Source organism: Hakea prostrata, chromosome 5, assembly GCF_041222555.1.
Source record: "Hakea prostrata isolate BN-2017 chromosome 5, UWA_Hpros_2, whole genome shotgun sequence".
NCBI lineage: Eukaryota > Viridiplantae > Streptophyta > Magnoliopsida > Proteales > Proteaceae > Hakea > Hakea prostrata.
This window is the reverse complement of record NC_142604.1, coordinates 7,198,602-7,210,779: the sequence shown is the minus strand read 5'-3', so window position 1 is coordinate 7,210,779 and position 12,178 is coordinate 7,198,602. Positions and strand designations below refer to the sequence as shown.

The 12,178-nt window shown below is 36.4% G+C and overlaps 1 protein-coding gene across 1 annotated transcript; it reads right to left on the bottom strand.

Annotated features, from left to right (window-relative positions):
- Positions 1-884: 884 nt before the first annotated feature.
- On the bottom strand, positions 885-9,339 carry LOC149014757 (J domain-containing protein required for chloroplast accumulation response 1-like). The gene is given in 11 exon segments (XM_089155388.1): positions 885-1,373; positions 1,856-2,032; positions 4,116-4,193; positions 4,280-4,342; positions 4,639-4,718; positions 5,284-5,389; positions 5,522-5,937; positions 6,016-6,844; positions 6,846-6,864; positions 8,194-8,700; positions 8,820-9,339. Coding segments are annotated over 10 exon segments (2,274 nt in total). The 5' UTR covers positions 8,661-8,700; positions 8,820-9,339; the 3' UTR covers positions 885-1,334.
- Positions 9,340-12,178: the final 2,839 nt, after the last annotated feature.

Sequence of the window (12,178 nt, the reverse complement as noted above, 5' to 3'; positions counted from 1 at the left end):
TCATTTGACAACAAAACAATGAGAGTAAATCGGTTACTAGTTTTTATTTTTTTTCGTATTTATTCAATAAATTATTATGATTAAAATCTATAAGGAGATGTGACAAGCCTTTGAATTAAAAAATAAAATAAATAAAAAACATCTCCTTATCTAAAACATGCCTTTATGTGACAAGGGTATCAAGCTTATCCTCTTTAGTTTACCTTTAGATATTAAATGCCAATTACTTGCAAAGAAAGTTGACTGACCCATTCAAAAGATGAGAGAAAATATATGATAAACTAAAGAAATGAAAAAGAAGAAGAAAAAAATCTAACTATATACTAATTGGAATGGTTACTATTTGAGAAAATTACATGACACGTATTATTTTTTGAGTGAAACTTGTGACCACTAAGTATTATCTCCAAATTTACATGGCATCCATATTCATAATTACAAATTACCTATAGTTTAATTTACTGTTAAATAGATGGTAAGATTATCTAAATCACCTTTGCTAGTCTGACAAACAGTAAAAAAAAAATTGAGAAAGAAACCCTCTTTTACTACTCTATATGTTTACAAGCAGTCAAGCACAGAGGAAGAACTGAATACTCCTCATAGTTGGAAAAGATAGATTGGTCGGAAAAGATACTGGTCAAGTGGTTGCAAAAAAGAGGTTGGGGTATTTTTGTAATTTTCTGTCCAAAGGGTATTTATATAATTTTAATTTTAACTTTGAATGACTTAAATAAAGATAAGGGCATTTATGTAATTTTATTAGTCCATTTAATAACAAATTTAATTGTAGGTAACGTGTAATTATGCATGTGAATGCCATATAATCTTGAAAATATAATAGTGAGTGGTCACTACTCACTAGTGTCACCTAAAAAATTGTGGGTGCCTGTATAATTTTCTCTTTCTATTTTAATTATAGATGAATTCTATTAATTAGTCAATAGGTATATTGGTGATATGGTAAATTCATCAAGTTGGGATGTTCTACGAGGGAAGACCGTGCTCTCCTCACAACCATCTACCACTCAGTCAGAAAAAGGCCTAACTTTAGTCCATTTTTCCAGTCCACATAAATAAATTCGTCTTCCTAAATTTGTAGTAGAGGGATGTGACAAAAACATAATCCTCTAACCCTGCGAATAGATTGCTGGCGAGTTGATGGTCAAGGTAACTTAATTCTCACATATCAACAATTTGAGCATTCATGGGCTCCTTGCTTGATAGTCACTATTTACTTTCATGAATCATAATATCCATATGTACAGTAAGTGAACTGTGATTAAACGCCAATAACTTGATTTTCTCAATGTTGATAAGAAGGAGAGGTGCGATCAAAGTTGACTCTGTGTATTGAAATGAGTCCATGCCTCCTGCCAAAAGATTTAACAAAGAGAATTCTTGGATGAGAGTCTTGCCATGATTGATTAGAGCTAAAATGGCAAACATCAAATCAACTGCTGGAATGTGATAAAGCTAATTTATGATATAGGATTTCCATAAATTTAGCAGGGAAAAGATCCAGAGTTTTCTCTTGAATTTGAACAAATAAGGAGGTCAGTGGTTTAATAATTGCACATGATTAACCTAACAGTACTTATGTATAGGGTGCCTGTGCAAACTTGCATGGATGTGATCATCCAATTGGATCTTGAAGATGTCTTAACGTGGTAAACAGGTCCACAGATGAGGAAGATGCGTTTCATGCACTGGCCACACCATCATACACTCGCTTACTGAATGAAATAGAATGACAATGTGACTGAGTTGAGTCAGTGAACCTAAAACTGTCCTATTTTGGTAGAAATTGGTTCATTTACCACCAAAATGCCAGGGACCTTAAATTGTTTCATACCTGCAAAATGTCAAAGACCTTTTCTGCAATATATTTTTGTTGGAATGCAGCACCTTTTTGTTGTAGCTTATCTGGGTGCAGGCATAGTAGTGCCTTTTGATAGGCTCTCCTCACAGAATTTCCTTCAATTATGGTGACAAGGGGAACAGGCTTCCATCCACTCTCAGGCCAAAGAACCTGCATATGAAACAAGAGATAAAGGAAGAAACCTAAAGAGTGCATTATATAATCATTGGACAGTTTAATGTATTCCCCCAACATATCATTTACTGGCTAATCAAAAACATAAGACAAGACAATGAAGTGAAACTTTCATAAGTATGTTTGAGTTAGAACCGCTAAATAGACAATGGAGACTGTAAACCAAATCACACTAATTTTAATATATGATGCATAGATAGCAGCACAGGTATCTGGTGACACACAGACCAGGAGTGTCGGAGCAACCTTGAGAATCCAGAAACAGACATACCTATGTAAATTTAATTGATCGGCTAGGTCAAACACAAATTTGAAATCTCAAAGAGAATCCAAATTGCTTTGGGATTCCCATCATATTCATAATTTCGGGAGGGAAAATGTGCTAGGAAATGGGCCTCTTATATGAAAACGTCCTGAGGATCAAAAAGTGAATTTCTTGAATGACCATAAAGCTTACATATATCATAAACTTAGCTAATGTCTGCGGTATGCAGGCTCTGCAAGAAGTGTTATCCTTGCATTCAAATGGCTAAGGACATTCCACTATTAACACCAGAAGGGGTGGAGGGGATCCATATTTGCTGTTCAGGTGGACTGGAAGTGCAGAACCCCCAGCATGGAAATAAACCCACCTCAAAACCAAGAATCAGGTATCCTACTAAGCGAAAGCCCCTAGTAAGGCATGAACCTATGTAAGTGTCCGCCACCTCAAAGCACGCTTAAAGCACAAAAGTGTTCTATTACCAGCTCCACCACTGCCGGGGGGGGGGGGATTTTGGTGAAAACGATGTAGCCCACCTACTTGAATTTTCACCAATTACCTGACATCCATACACTCCTAAGGTTACAGGCTACATAATGCTTACCCAGACTTTCACAGGGGGAGAAGGTTCTAAGCTTGAAAAATCAATTTACTAGGCTACTACGCACTGCAATCCGGTGATCATGTGGAAGACATTTTGTGACATCACAAATTCACCTGATGGACCCACGAGGGTGTAAAGATGGGAGAGTTTTAATTTTAGTGTCTCTTGAACAAAAAGTGCAAAGAGAAGTGTCTTTGTGTTGATTATCATTGTCGTCAATATAGTGCATGTGTGTTGGTTATTGTCACCATTGTGCTTTTTTTTTCTTTTTTTCTTTTTTGGGGGGGGGGGGGGGGGGTCAACAACATTGTGCATTTCAGTACACTACAGAAATGTGGCAGCAAATCCAATTCCTCCCATCTTCTTATCCTCTAAACCATAAATCCTACTCTTTTTCAACTCGTTGTTGAAAACCATCCATAAACTCTATTTCCACCCAGTCCAAACTAACCATTGGAATTGTGTCCCACATTTGGCATGAAAATCCCCCATACCATGGGAAACTCGAATTTTATTTGCAGCTTCATCTTCCATCAGAAACCTAGGTTCCTTTATCTTCTTTTTTCCCAAAACCCAGAAACCAAAACCTAATTTATTTATTTCTTCAATTTCAGAAATAATCCACCATCAATTAAATGCCAAACCATCACTGACAGAATCCTTGACGTCAAGAAAAACTTACCCTACCATCAAACTTTAGGTTCTACCAAAACCTAATCTAGTTTTAACCTACCTAAGCTTACAATTAATCCCCAGATCCTGATATTGGCTCCTAGTTGTTTTCCTATCAAACTAAGACGACATCACCTGGACCTGCCCTGCTGGCTCCCTTAACCAAAAGATGTGAAAGCCAATCAAAATATACCATATAAAAAATTAGAAAAAAGGAAACCTTGTGTGATCAGTTATATTCTGATGTTATCATCACAGATGAATTTCTGAAATTCGAAAAGCTCACTTGTTATAGTTGAGACTTGAGACTTGAAGAGAAAGATTCCCCAGGTTTTTTCTTTTTTCCTTTTTCTTTCTTGCCAGTTCAATGCTGAGAATTTCTAAACAACCTTTATTACATATAGGAACCAATAACCAATAATTTTGGTATGAGAAGGTTTGGGATTGAATACTGTTAGCAGTGACAAAACTGAAATTTGACAATGCAAGAAAAAAAAAAAGTTTTCGGAGTAAAAGAGTACATATTGTAGAGTCGATAGCAGTGCCCGGATGTTTGTTTCCTTTCCTTTGGCCCACTGCTGTATTTTGGCATCTGAAATCTACAGATCAAGCAACACAACATATTAGTCATACAGGTAAGAAGTATTGCTGCTTTTGAGGAAAATATTTAAGTTGCCAGCATCACTTGGATTTCTTCATGATGCCCAATAGCTTCTTGTTGTCTGCTTTGGTCAAGAGATGGTTCTACCTGCTCATAAGTCCAACGATAGAAGTGCTTTAAAAGGAGGTATACATACTAGAGTTACACTTTGTGCGTAATACACATCTATGCATTCAGAGCAGGAAAATTTGGAGGTAACTGTCTAATTATTGATGAAAGCTTCACTTATAATCATACACAAATTCTTTTGGTCCAAAAAGGAAGGCCCATAAACTTTTTTTCTCTCTAATGACATGATAAAAGAGAGCTGGAGCATTGATGTAAGATGATAGTGAACAGCTATCAATGAGAATCATATGATCAATCTTGAATAAAAGATATACCAGGTAGTTCTCTTGAATATCTTCAATATGCGATTCCTCTACATTCCAAAGAGGTGTCTCGGAACTTGCACAAACATTTTCTAACTCCACCAAAAAAGGAAAGGTTATTGTGAAAAGATGAATCAGATAAGACATACACAGAGAATCCTAATATTGTACAGAAAGAAAACTGAATGAGATATCAAGTGAAGATAATATCACATTCATATATAGACCACCCTGTTCTTATACTTCATTTCCACTACCATATAATATTAGGACATAGTCCATTTGCTTCTTACCTCAAAGGTCAACTTGTCCAACAAACTTTAAGGGAATAAAAGACTCAGATCCTATTTATTGACAATTGAAGTGAACCTTATAGTCTACATACTCTCACAGATAAACTGGAGCACTTGTATGCTTATGATCATTCCATTGAGCCCTCACACAATGCAGACAAAAAAAAAATCACCTACTCTGCTATAGATACATACATCACCTTACTAGGTTAGTTTTAGTTAATATCTACTGTAATAGCAGACCAAAATTGAATCTACAATATCAAGTTATTGAAAACTCCAAAAAAGGGAAAAAAAACAGAGATCATACATGCAGTTTGACTAAGCCATATTTCTACTCTAATGGAAAATAAAAAGAACTAACCAGAAGATGATACTGGGTTACCAGTCCTTCCAGAGGAAATATCATAAGATTTATGGGTGTTATGGACAAAGTGAGACTTCATTGACTGTTTCAGAGTTTGATCTACCTGGAGAAAGAAAAGAAGAATCCAAAACCATCAAATCCATCTAGAAGCAATAGAGTTACAGTAATTGAGCAAAATCCTACTGCACATATGTTAATTAGCTTTAGCCAATAATTATAAGTCGGATACACTGACCTGGCCATTTTTTGATGTTTTATCTCTGTTCACATTTGTCATATTCTGTTTCCAATCTGCATTGCTTGCACAGATCTGTGCTCCGTGATCTGCTTCACTTACACCCTTCTCTTTTTCTCCAGAGCTATGATCTTTTGTGCCATCATTTGTTATTTGTTTTGGAGAAGGAGCTTCTTGATTGAAAATTTTGACAAATTCTTTGACCTTTCCCTTGGCCTGGATTCCTAAATGTTTGTCTCTTGAGTCTTCTCGTGTATCCTGCAAGCTACTATTTACTGCAAGATCTGACATGTTTCTTTTATCTTGTTTCTCTAATTTTTTATCATTACCAATACTTCCACATGATACATCAATAGTTCCACCTCTGCCTTCCTTGTCTTCTTTCCCTTTAGCCTGTCTAGCCATCCCATCCTTCCCTGCATAGATGCAATGCTAAATAAGGTTCACGGTATCCCTATTGATTACACTAAATTTGACCTAGCCAGAGGAATTACCTTGTTTGTCAGAATTGATGTAAAACAGTGAATGCAAAGATTTTGATTCAGCCTTGCCTTTTCCTTGAATGGAGACATATGCTTCTTCTTTTATGCTTCCATGTAAGCCTTTGTCAAGCGAAGGACCAGACATGTTTGAAAAATAATTAGTGTCAGTTCCTTCTTTCTGGGTGGTGAAGATATGAGGGATTTCAGTGGTAATACTTGTAGAAGGTTCTCTATCAGGTTTAGGAAAGGCTGCTTCCGCAGTAAATTTTAATGAATCTATCCTATCTTCGTTCACTGAATTGAAAATTGATATACTGCCTTGCTTTTCACTTTCCGTGTGAAATGAGCTGTTCACTGACAAGATTCCATCATTTACAGATGGAAATTCAACAGGCACTACTTCACTAACTACTCTCTCTCTTTTGATCAATTCTCTTAAGCTTGAACTCCTGAAATCATTAACCCTCTGTTTCGAGCTTGAATTTTCCCCCCCTTTAGATGGCATCACTAGCGGCACTCCTTTGCTTGCCCATTTGTATATAGAGAAGTGAAATTGTTCCCCGTGCATCTCGGGGCTGTTTCCTCTTTTGTCCTTATTACCAAGCTTGGCATCTTTGGGTGACTTCTTATTGTCAAGAGAGAACTCCAGTGACAAAGGACTTTGATGAAAAGAGAGATGACCACTATTTTTCAAGTCATCTTGTCCCTGGATCACTTGGTTTGAAGCTCTAGAGATGGAAGTTCTTGGGGAAGATGGAAAACCAGCAACTGAGGCACTATCCTTGTTTCTGTACGAATTACCACCAGGCAAAGTATTGTACACCAGAAAGTCAGTCCCTTTTGGAAAACTTTGGAGGAAGGCTATAATTGAACAAGTAGTTGAAGTTAAAAAAGATAAGAAAAATAAGTATAGATGAAAGAAAATCATTACAAACATATCTGTTAAATTTTGTCCATGCATGTAACTTAGTTGTGTAATTAGCAGAGTTTTCAAACATCTGGGACTTTCAAGTCCTCCAATCAAGAGATCCTCAACCCTCAATTTTAGAGCCATAAGGTCCTCCATATTAATATTCCTGCTCCATACCATCATATCAATCCACCTTGGAGTTTCAAGTGAAAACCCTCCCTGTTACTCTTAACTCACTCTGGAGATAAAACATGCAATGACTGTTGATGCCATGATGGCTGTGCTTACCAACTCAATCACTAGGAGGGTGAGGTGTTCTACAGAAAGGGTTAAATATGAATAATAGGAAGAAAAATAAATAAATAAAGATGGTAGTTTACATGACATACAAAACACAATATGGCACAGAACTTGAAATTATGGAAGCAAATTATATGGAGGTAAAATATGCAAAAATGGGTTCACTTGAGGAAGTCTGGATCCTATACTTGTACAGTTAGGTACATGACACATCAGAAGCCAACCACATGGAATCTAATATGCCTTGGGAATGAAATCACTTGAATGCGTGTCCCATGATTGATTTCATGTGTCAGTGTCATTGTACAAGAACAAGATCTGGGCTCCCCTTGTGGAGCCAATGTGTAATAAAGATGATTGCATGAAAATGGAAAGTTAAGGTAGAGAAACCTTGTACTCTCGAAACACTGGAACGCTTGGGAATATGTAACAAAATTGGTTAGGGTACTCAGAAAGTCCCCAAGTCCAACAGATGAAAGCAGTAGATCAGAGGCTAGTTGTGCATAGAACAACAAAATGAGAAGAAATAAAGGGGAGGTATTCAAGACAGATAGGCAGCTGTTGACATGAAAAGTTGAATTCACACATTTAAACAGGGGTGGAGCCAGGATTTAACATCAGGAGAGGCCAAGTACCGATATTGCAATGACTGCCTACGACATATAAAGGTTCCAACCCCATTTAGTTGGGATATGACTTGTTATTGTTGTATCCTATAAAGCTGGAACAGAGGAGAAGAACTTGACAATCTGAAGAGGAATTAATTTACCAAATGAAAAAAGAAGATATGAATTAATTTGAGATCCACAAAAACACCCCCAGTCCCAAGACAATTTTGCAAAATAAGGATAAAGATAAAAAATAAAAATAAAAAAAGCCTGACACTATATGATATGATATTCATCAATATACAGCTTCTAGATGTGCGATAATAATTTTCTGATTGCATTTGAAAAGAGGATAACAGGAGTATCAAAGACCTGATCTGTGTAGGGAGTGACGAAGGGCCAAATGTTTCGGCTTTATATGACAATGGGCGGATAGGGCTTAGTCTATTGGAAGAACTCCGATCAGACTTTCTTGAAGTGGAGACTGAAGAATCGTCACCTCGAAAGACATCATTGTAAAAGTCACCGCTCCGGTACCTCCTCCGTATCGGACTTTCCTCACCAAAAACTGGCTTCTCACTCAGAGCAGACCACGAACTGCGAGAGGGAGCTGCTTCTTCTTCTCTGTACGCATCCGTATCCAGAGTACCACCAATACTCTGCCGCAATTCATGTACTGAAGAGCGCCTTGGAGGGCCACCAAAGACGTCACTGAAATCCACCTCATCGGAGTTTCTGGGTGTAGTATCTGGTAAAGAACTAGGTTTCACGATTGATCGCCATGGATTACTGTGCCCCAATCCCAACAGAATATGATCTCTGTAAGAGAATCTCTCCATACTAATCAACCAAATAGTCTCTCTGACTAGAAGAACTAATCTGATAAACAAAAACAATGGGGAAATAGTTGTCAACTAAACCATCCACATAAATTCACATCAATTCGATGAAAAGTTTTGAAATATTAATAATGGGCGGGAATGGAGTTCAACATATACCTGAAACTTCATTTCAATCTCATCTCATTTCGATGATCCTGCACCATCCATGATTGGCCGTTCCAAAAACATAGAATAATATATATTCGTATCTGGAATGGTTTTATGCAGTTGAACACTGTACAAAGGGACAACAGACAGGGAAACTAACTTTGCCTCAAACAAACAGAACAGTATCAAAGCAATGGTACTGAATGAAGCTCAGAACTGACACAAGAGAAATAGTTAAGACAAAATAAAGTGTTGAATGAGTTTAAGGAAGAATGTAGAAATGGCAGAAGGATTCGGATTTAATGATCCGATTCCAAATTGTCCCAAAACGAATTATTTTAAGATAATCATCGCGGAAGAATACAGAAGAAGTGGGGTTAGGGTTTAGCGAAGCCACAAAACTGATCTGTGGAATACAAAAAGAAAAAGGAGTAGATAAGAGGAAACTCCGCCTGAGACTGTGAGGAGGAAATTGGAGCGGCAGGAAGGAGACGACAATGGAATTTGACATTTTTTGTAAGTAAAGTTGCGTCCCTGATTGGCTGTTTGGCAGTTTTGGCAGTTGGCGCCTTTTGAGACAAATGTTTATGAGATGTTTCGTGAGCGACGTAAAACGTTTGTTAACTGTTATCATCATTGCAATTTTATACTAAATAAAAATCTGTGATTAAATACTTAGATTTTAAATCAAAAAATCTGCAATAAATTTTTTTTCTTTTTCTTTCTCCAATTATTTGGCAATATAAGTGCACGACTACATACAGCAGAAAGATGTGCACAGTAGATGATGCTTTCCAGGCTTAGCCTTCCCAGGCTAAGCCTGAAGCCAAACATAGGTAGGAAGCTTTCTTTCATGATTGCCATATGAGATGTATTATTTATAGTTACTAAGTTTGAGCACGATAGTAGTTCAGGAATGAATATATGCTGCAATTATTAAGTCTAGATGGCAAGTAGTACGTTTACAGTACTTCAACCCAATAAATTGTGGTTTGTCTATCTAGCATCTAATTCGTTCGGATTGATTGTATTAGATATTACTAGTTTTTGTATTTGCTACTCTAAGTAATATAAATATTTTATTTCTTAAAAAAAACAAATTAAGTAACTTACAAATGGATCAAATCATTCAACAATGATGATGATTGACAATGAACAAATTGCAAGTCTTGTGACTTGTAAATGAAGAAGAAACATGAACAAAAAAATGAAAACAATGGGAATGAAGGTTTTGCGAACACATATTAGGATTAGGGACTTTGCATGAGCCTTTTGGCTTTTTATGCCAATTAAAACAACAATTAATAAGAAAATTGATACGGGTTGGTTTTGAAGTCGGGTACAACAACGGGTGTATGTATAATGTGCGAAAAAAATTCGAGTTTCAATTATACATTCGAATTTGTGTATAGAGAGATTAATATATGTAGTTACTAACCTTGAGCAAAAGAACATATCTAGCTCTTTTACTCTTATAGAATCTCTTTAGTGCCAATTATGAGAAACAACAGTTGAAGTTGAATAGATTTGATTTGTTAACACCCAGACTGAACCAACCTAAGGCTAACTGATCAAACTATTGTGAGGGATTGATAAACTTACCAATTTTTTGTGGGTCGGTTCAACTATGAGCGACTCATCCTAGACCGACCATTAAAAATCTTTCTGTTTTTTTAATCATGAGATTTTTATATATAGGTGATGAGGGTATATTACATATGTCATCCGTAAGATCGAACCCACAACCTCTTCACTAAGAAACATGAGTCCTTACCACTCTGCCGAAAGTTATAACCCAATTTAAAAAATTTCAATAAGTTGATTTTTTTGGGCCTTAATCCCCAAAGGCAGTATCCAAATACAAAATTTTAATTTAAAATAGACTATAACACTTTGATCACAGGTAGATGATAGACTCAAACCCTAACCATTAGCCCAAACTAAACCCAATCGAACCAAACCACACCAACTTGAAACCAAATTAAAACTAAATTTTTGCCAATAGTCCAATTTGAACCCTTTGGGCTTTTAATTTGAAACCAAAAAGCCTAAACTAAAACTGAACCAAACCAAACGTTGACACTTAATCCAACATTTACTCATCTCTGGAATCTAGATGTAAATTTATCAGGTCCATTTCTTTGTTAGAAATTGACCATTCATTTTCTTCCAAATGTGTGACAAGTGTCCCAGCATCACATCAAATGGTAGAAATCCATTTATAGATCACATTTACAAGGAAATTGACCATTCATTTCTTTGTAAGGAATGAACCTGATTTTGGTTTGAATCTAGATGGTCTCATAAGTGTTTTTTTTTTAACCAACTACATGCTTTTTTTTTAATTGAACACGTCGTAAATATTTGATCCAAGACCTAAGACCCATAAGCCCAAGGGATAGGAAGTAGGTGGGGGGGGGGGGGGGAGCCATGGATGGACGAAGATTAAAACCCTTGGATTTATTATCTCTACATAAGATGTTGTCATTATTGTGTCAAAAACATATCTACAATACCTCAAGGTTTGAGTTTAGAGCCAATTACTGGCCTGATTCTTATCACCATTAAGGGAGGGGGAAAAAAAAAAAAATCACGTGACACCCTTGACTCACTAATTTTTTTTTTGGGGATATATCTTTCAATTTGTACATCAATAATTTTTTATGTCCTATATCGCCAATATCTTGCATCTTAGCTTATTAGTAAGGGTGTCAATTTGATACCAAAATCGTGTATAAATACTGAAAATGATTGATAACGAATCAGACCGTTTTTCTAAAACTCAATACAATATTGGAATATAAATGTGGAAAACATCATCTGTTGCGCCCAACTCTTTACTATAAACCCTATTCACTAAGAGTTGCAAATGCGGAAAGGCTTTCATTCATCTTCGAGACTTCAAACTTCCACTTTTTGTTTGGCAGCTAATGATTGTCTAATATCAAATCAAAAAGGGCTTCCGCTTCAAGAGTCGACTTGTGGAGTGGACTTGCAACAATGGTGTTTTGGTAAGTTTAGATAATGATACAAAAGGATAGTTGTAGCTAGAAAAAACACCAATCACAAAGTTTTGCTCATATTTTTCTTATTATTATTTATTTTGAGTCCAAAGGGGCTTATTAAGCCAGGGGATGGGGATATTAATATGCCCCAGCAAGAGTCGAACCCACGACCTCTTTACTAAGATGTGTTAGTTTCAACACTAGAATAGCTCTGCGTTGGCCAGACGCGGAAGCTCACTTCCGGGGGGTGTTGTTGGCGGCATTAATATATATATAAATCTCCTGGGATGTAATGGCATATTATCCTAATTTTTACTAACCTATATTATGTGCTTTACAAATTACTTCATAATGGTTATTCAT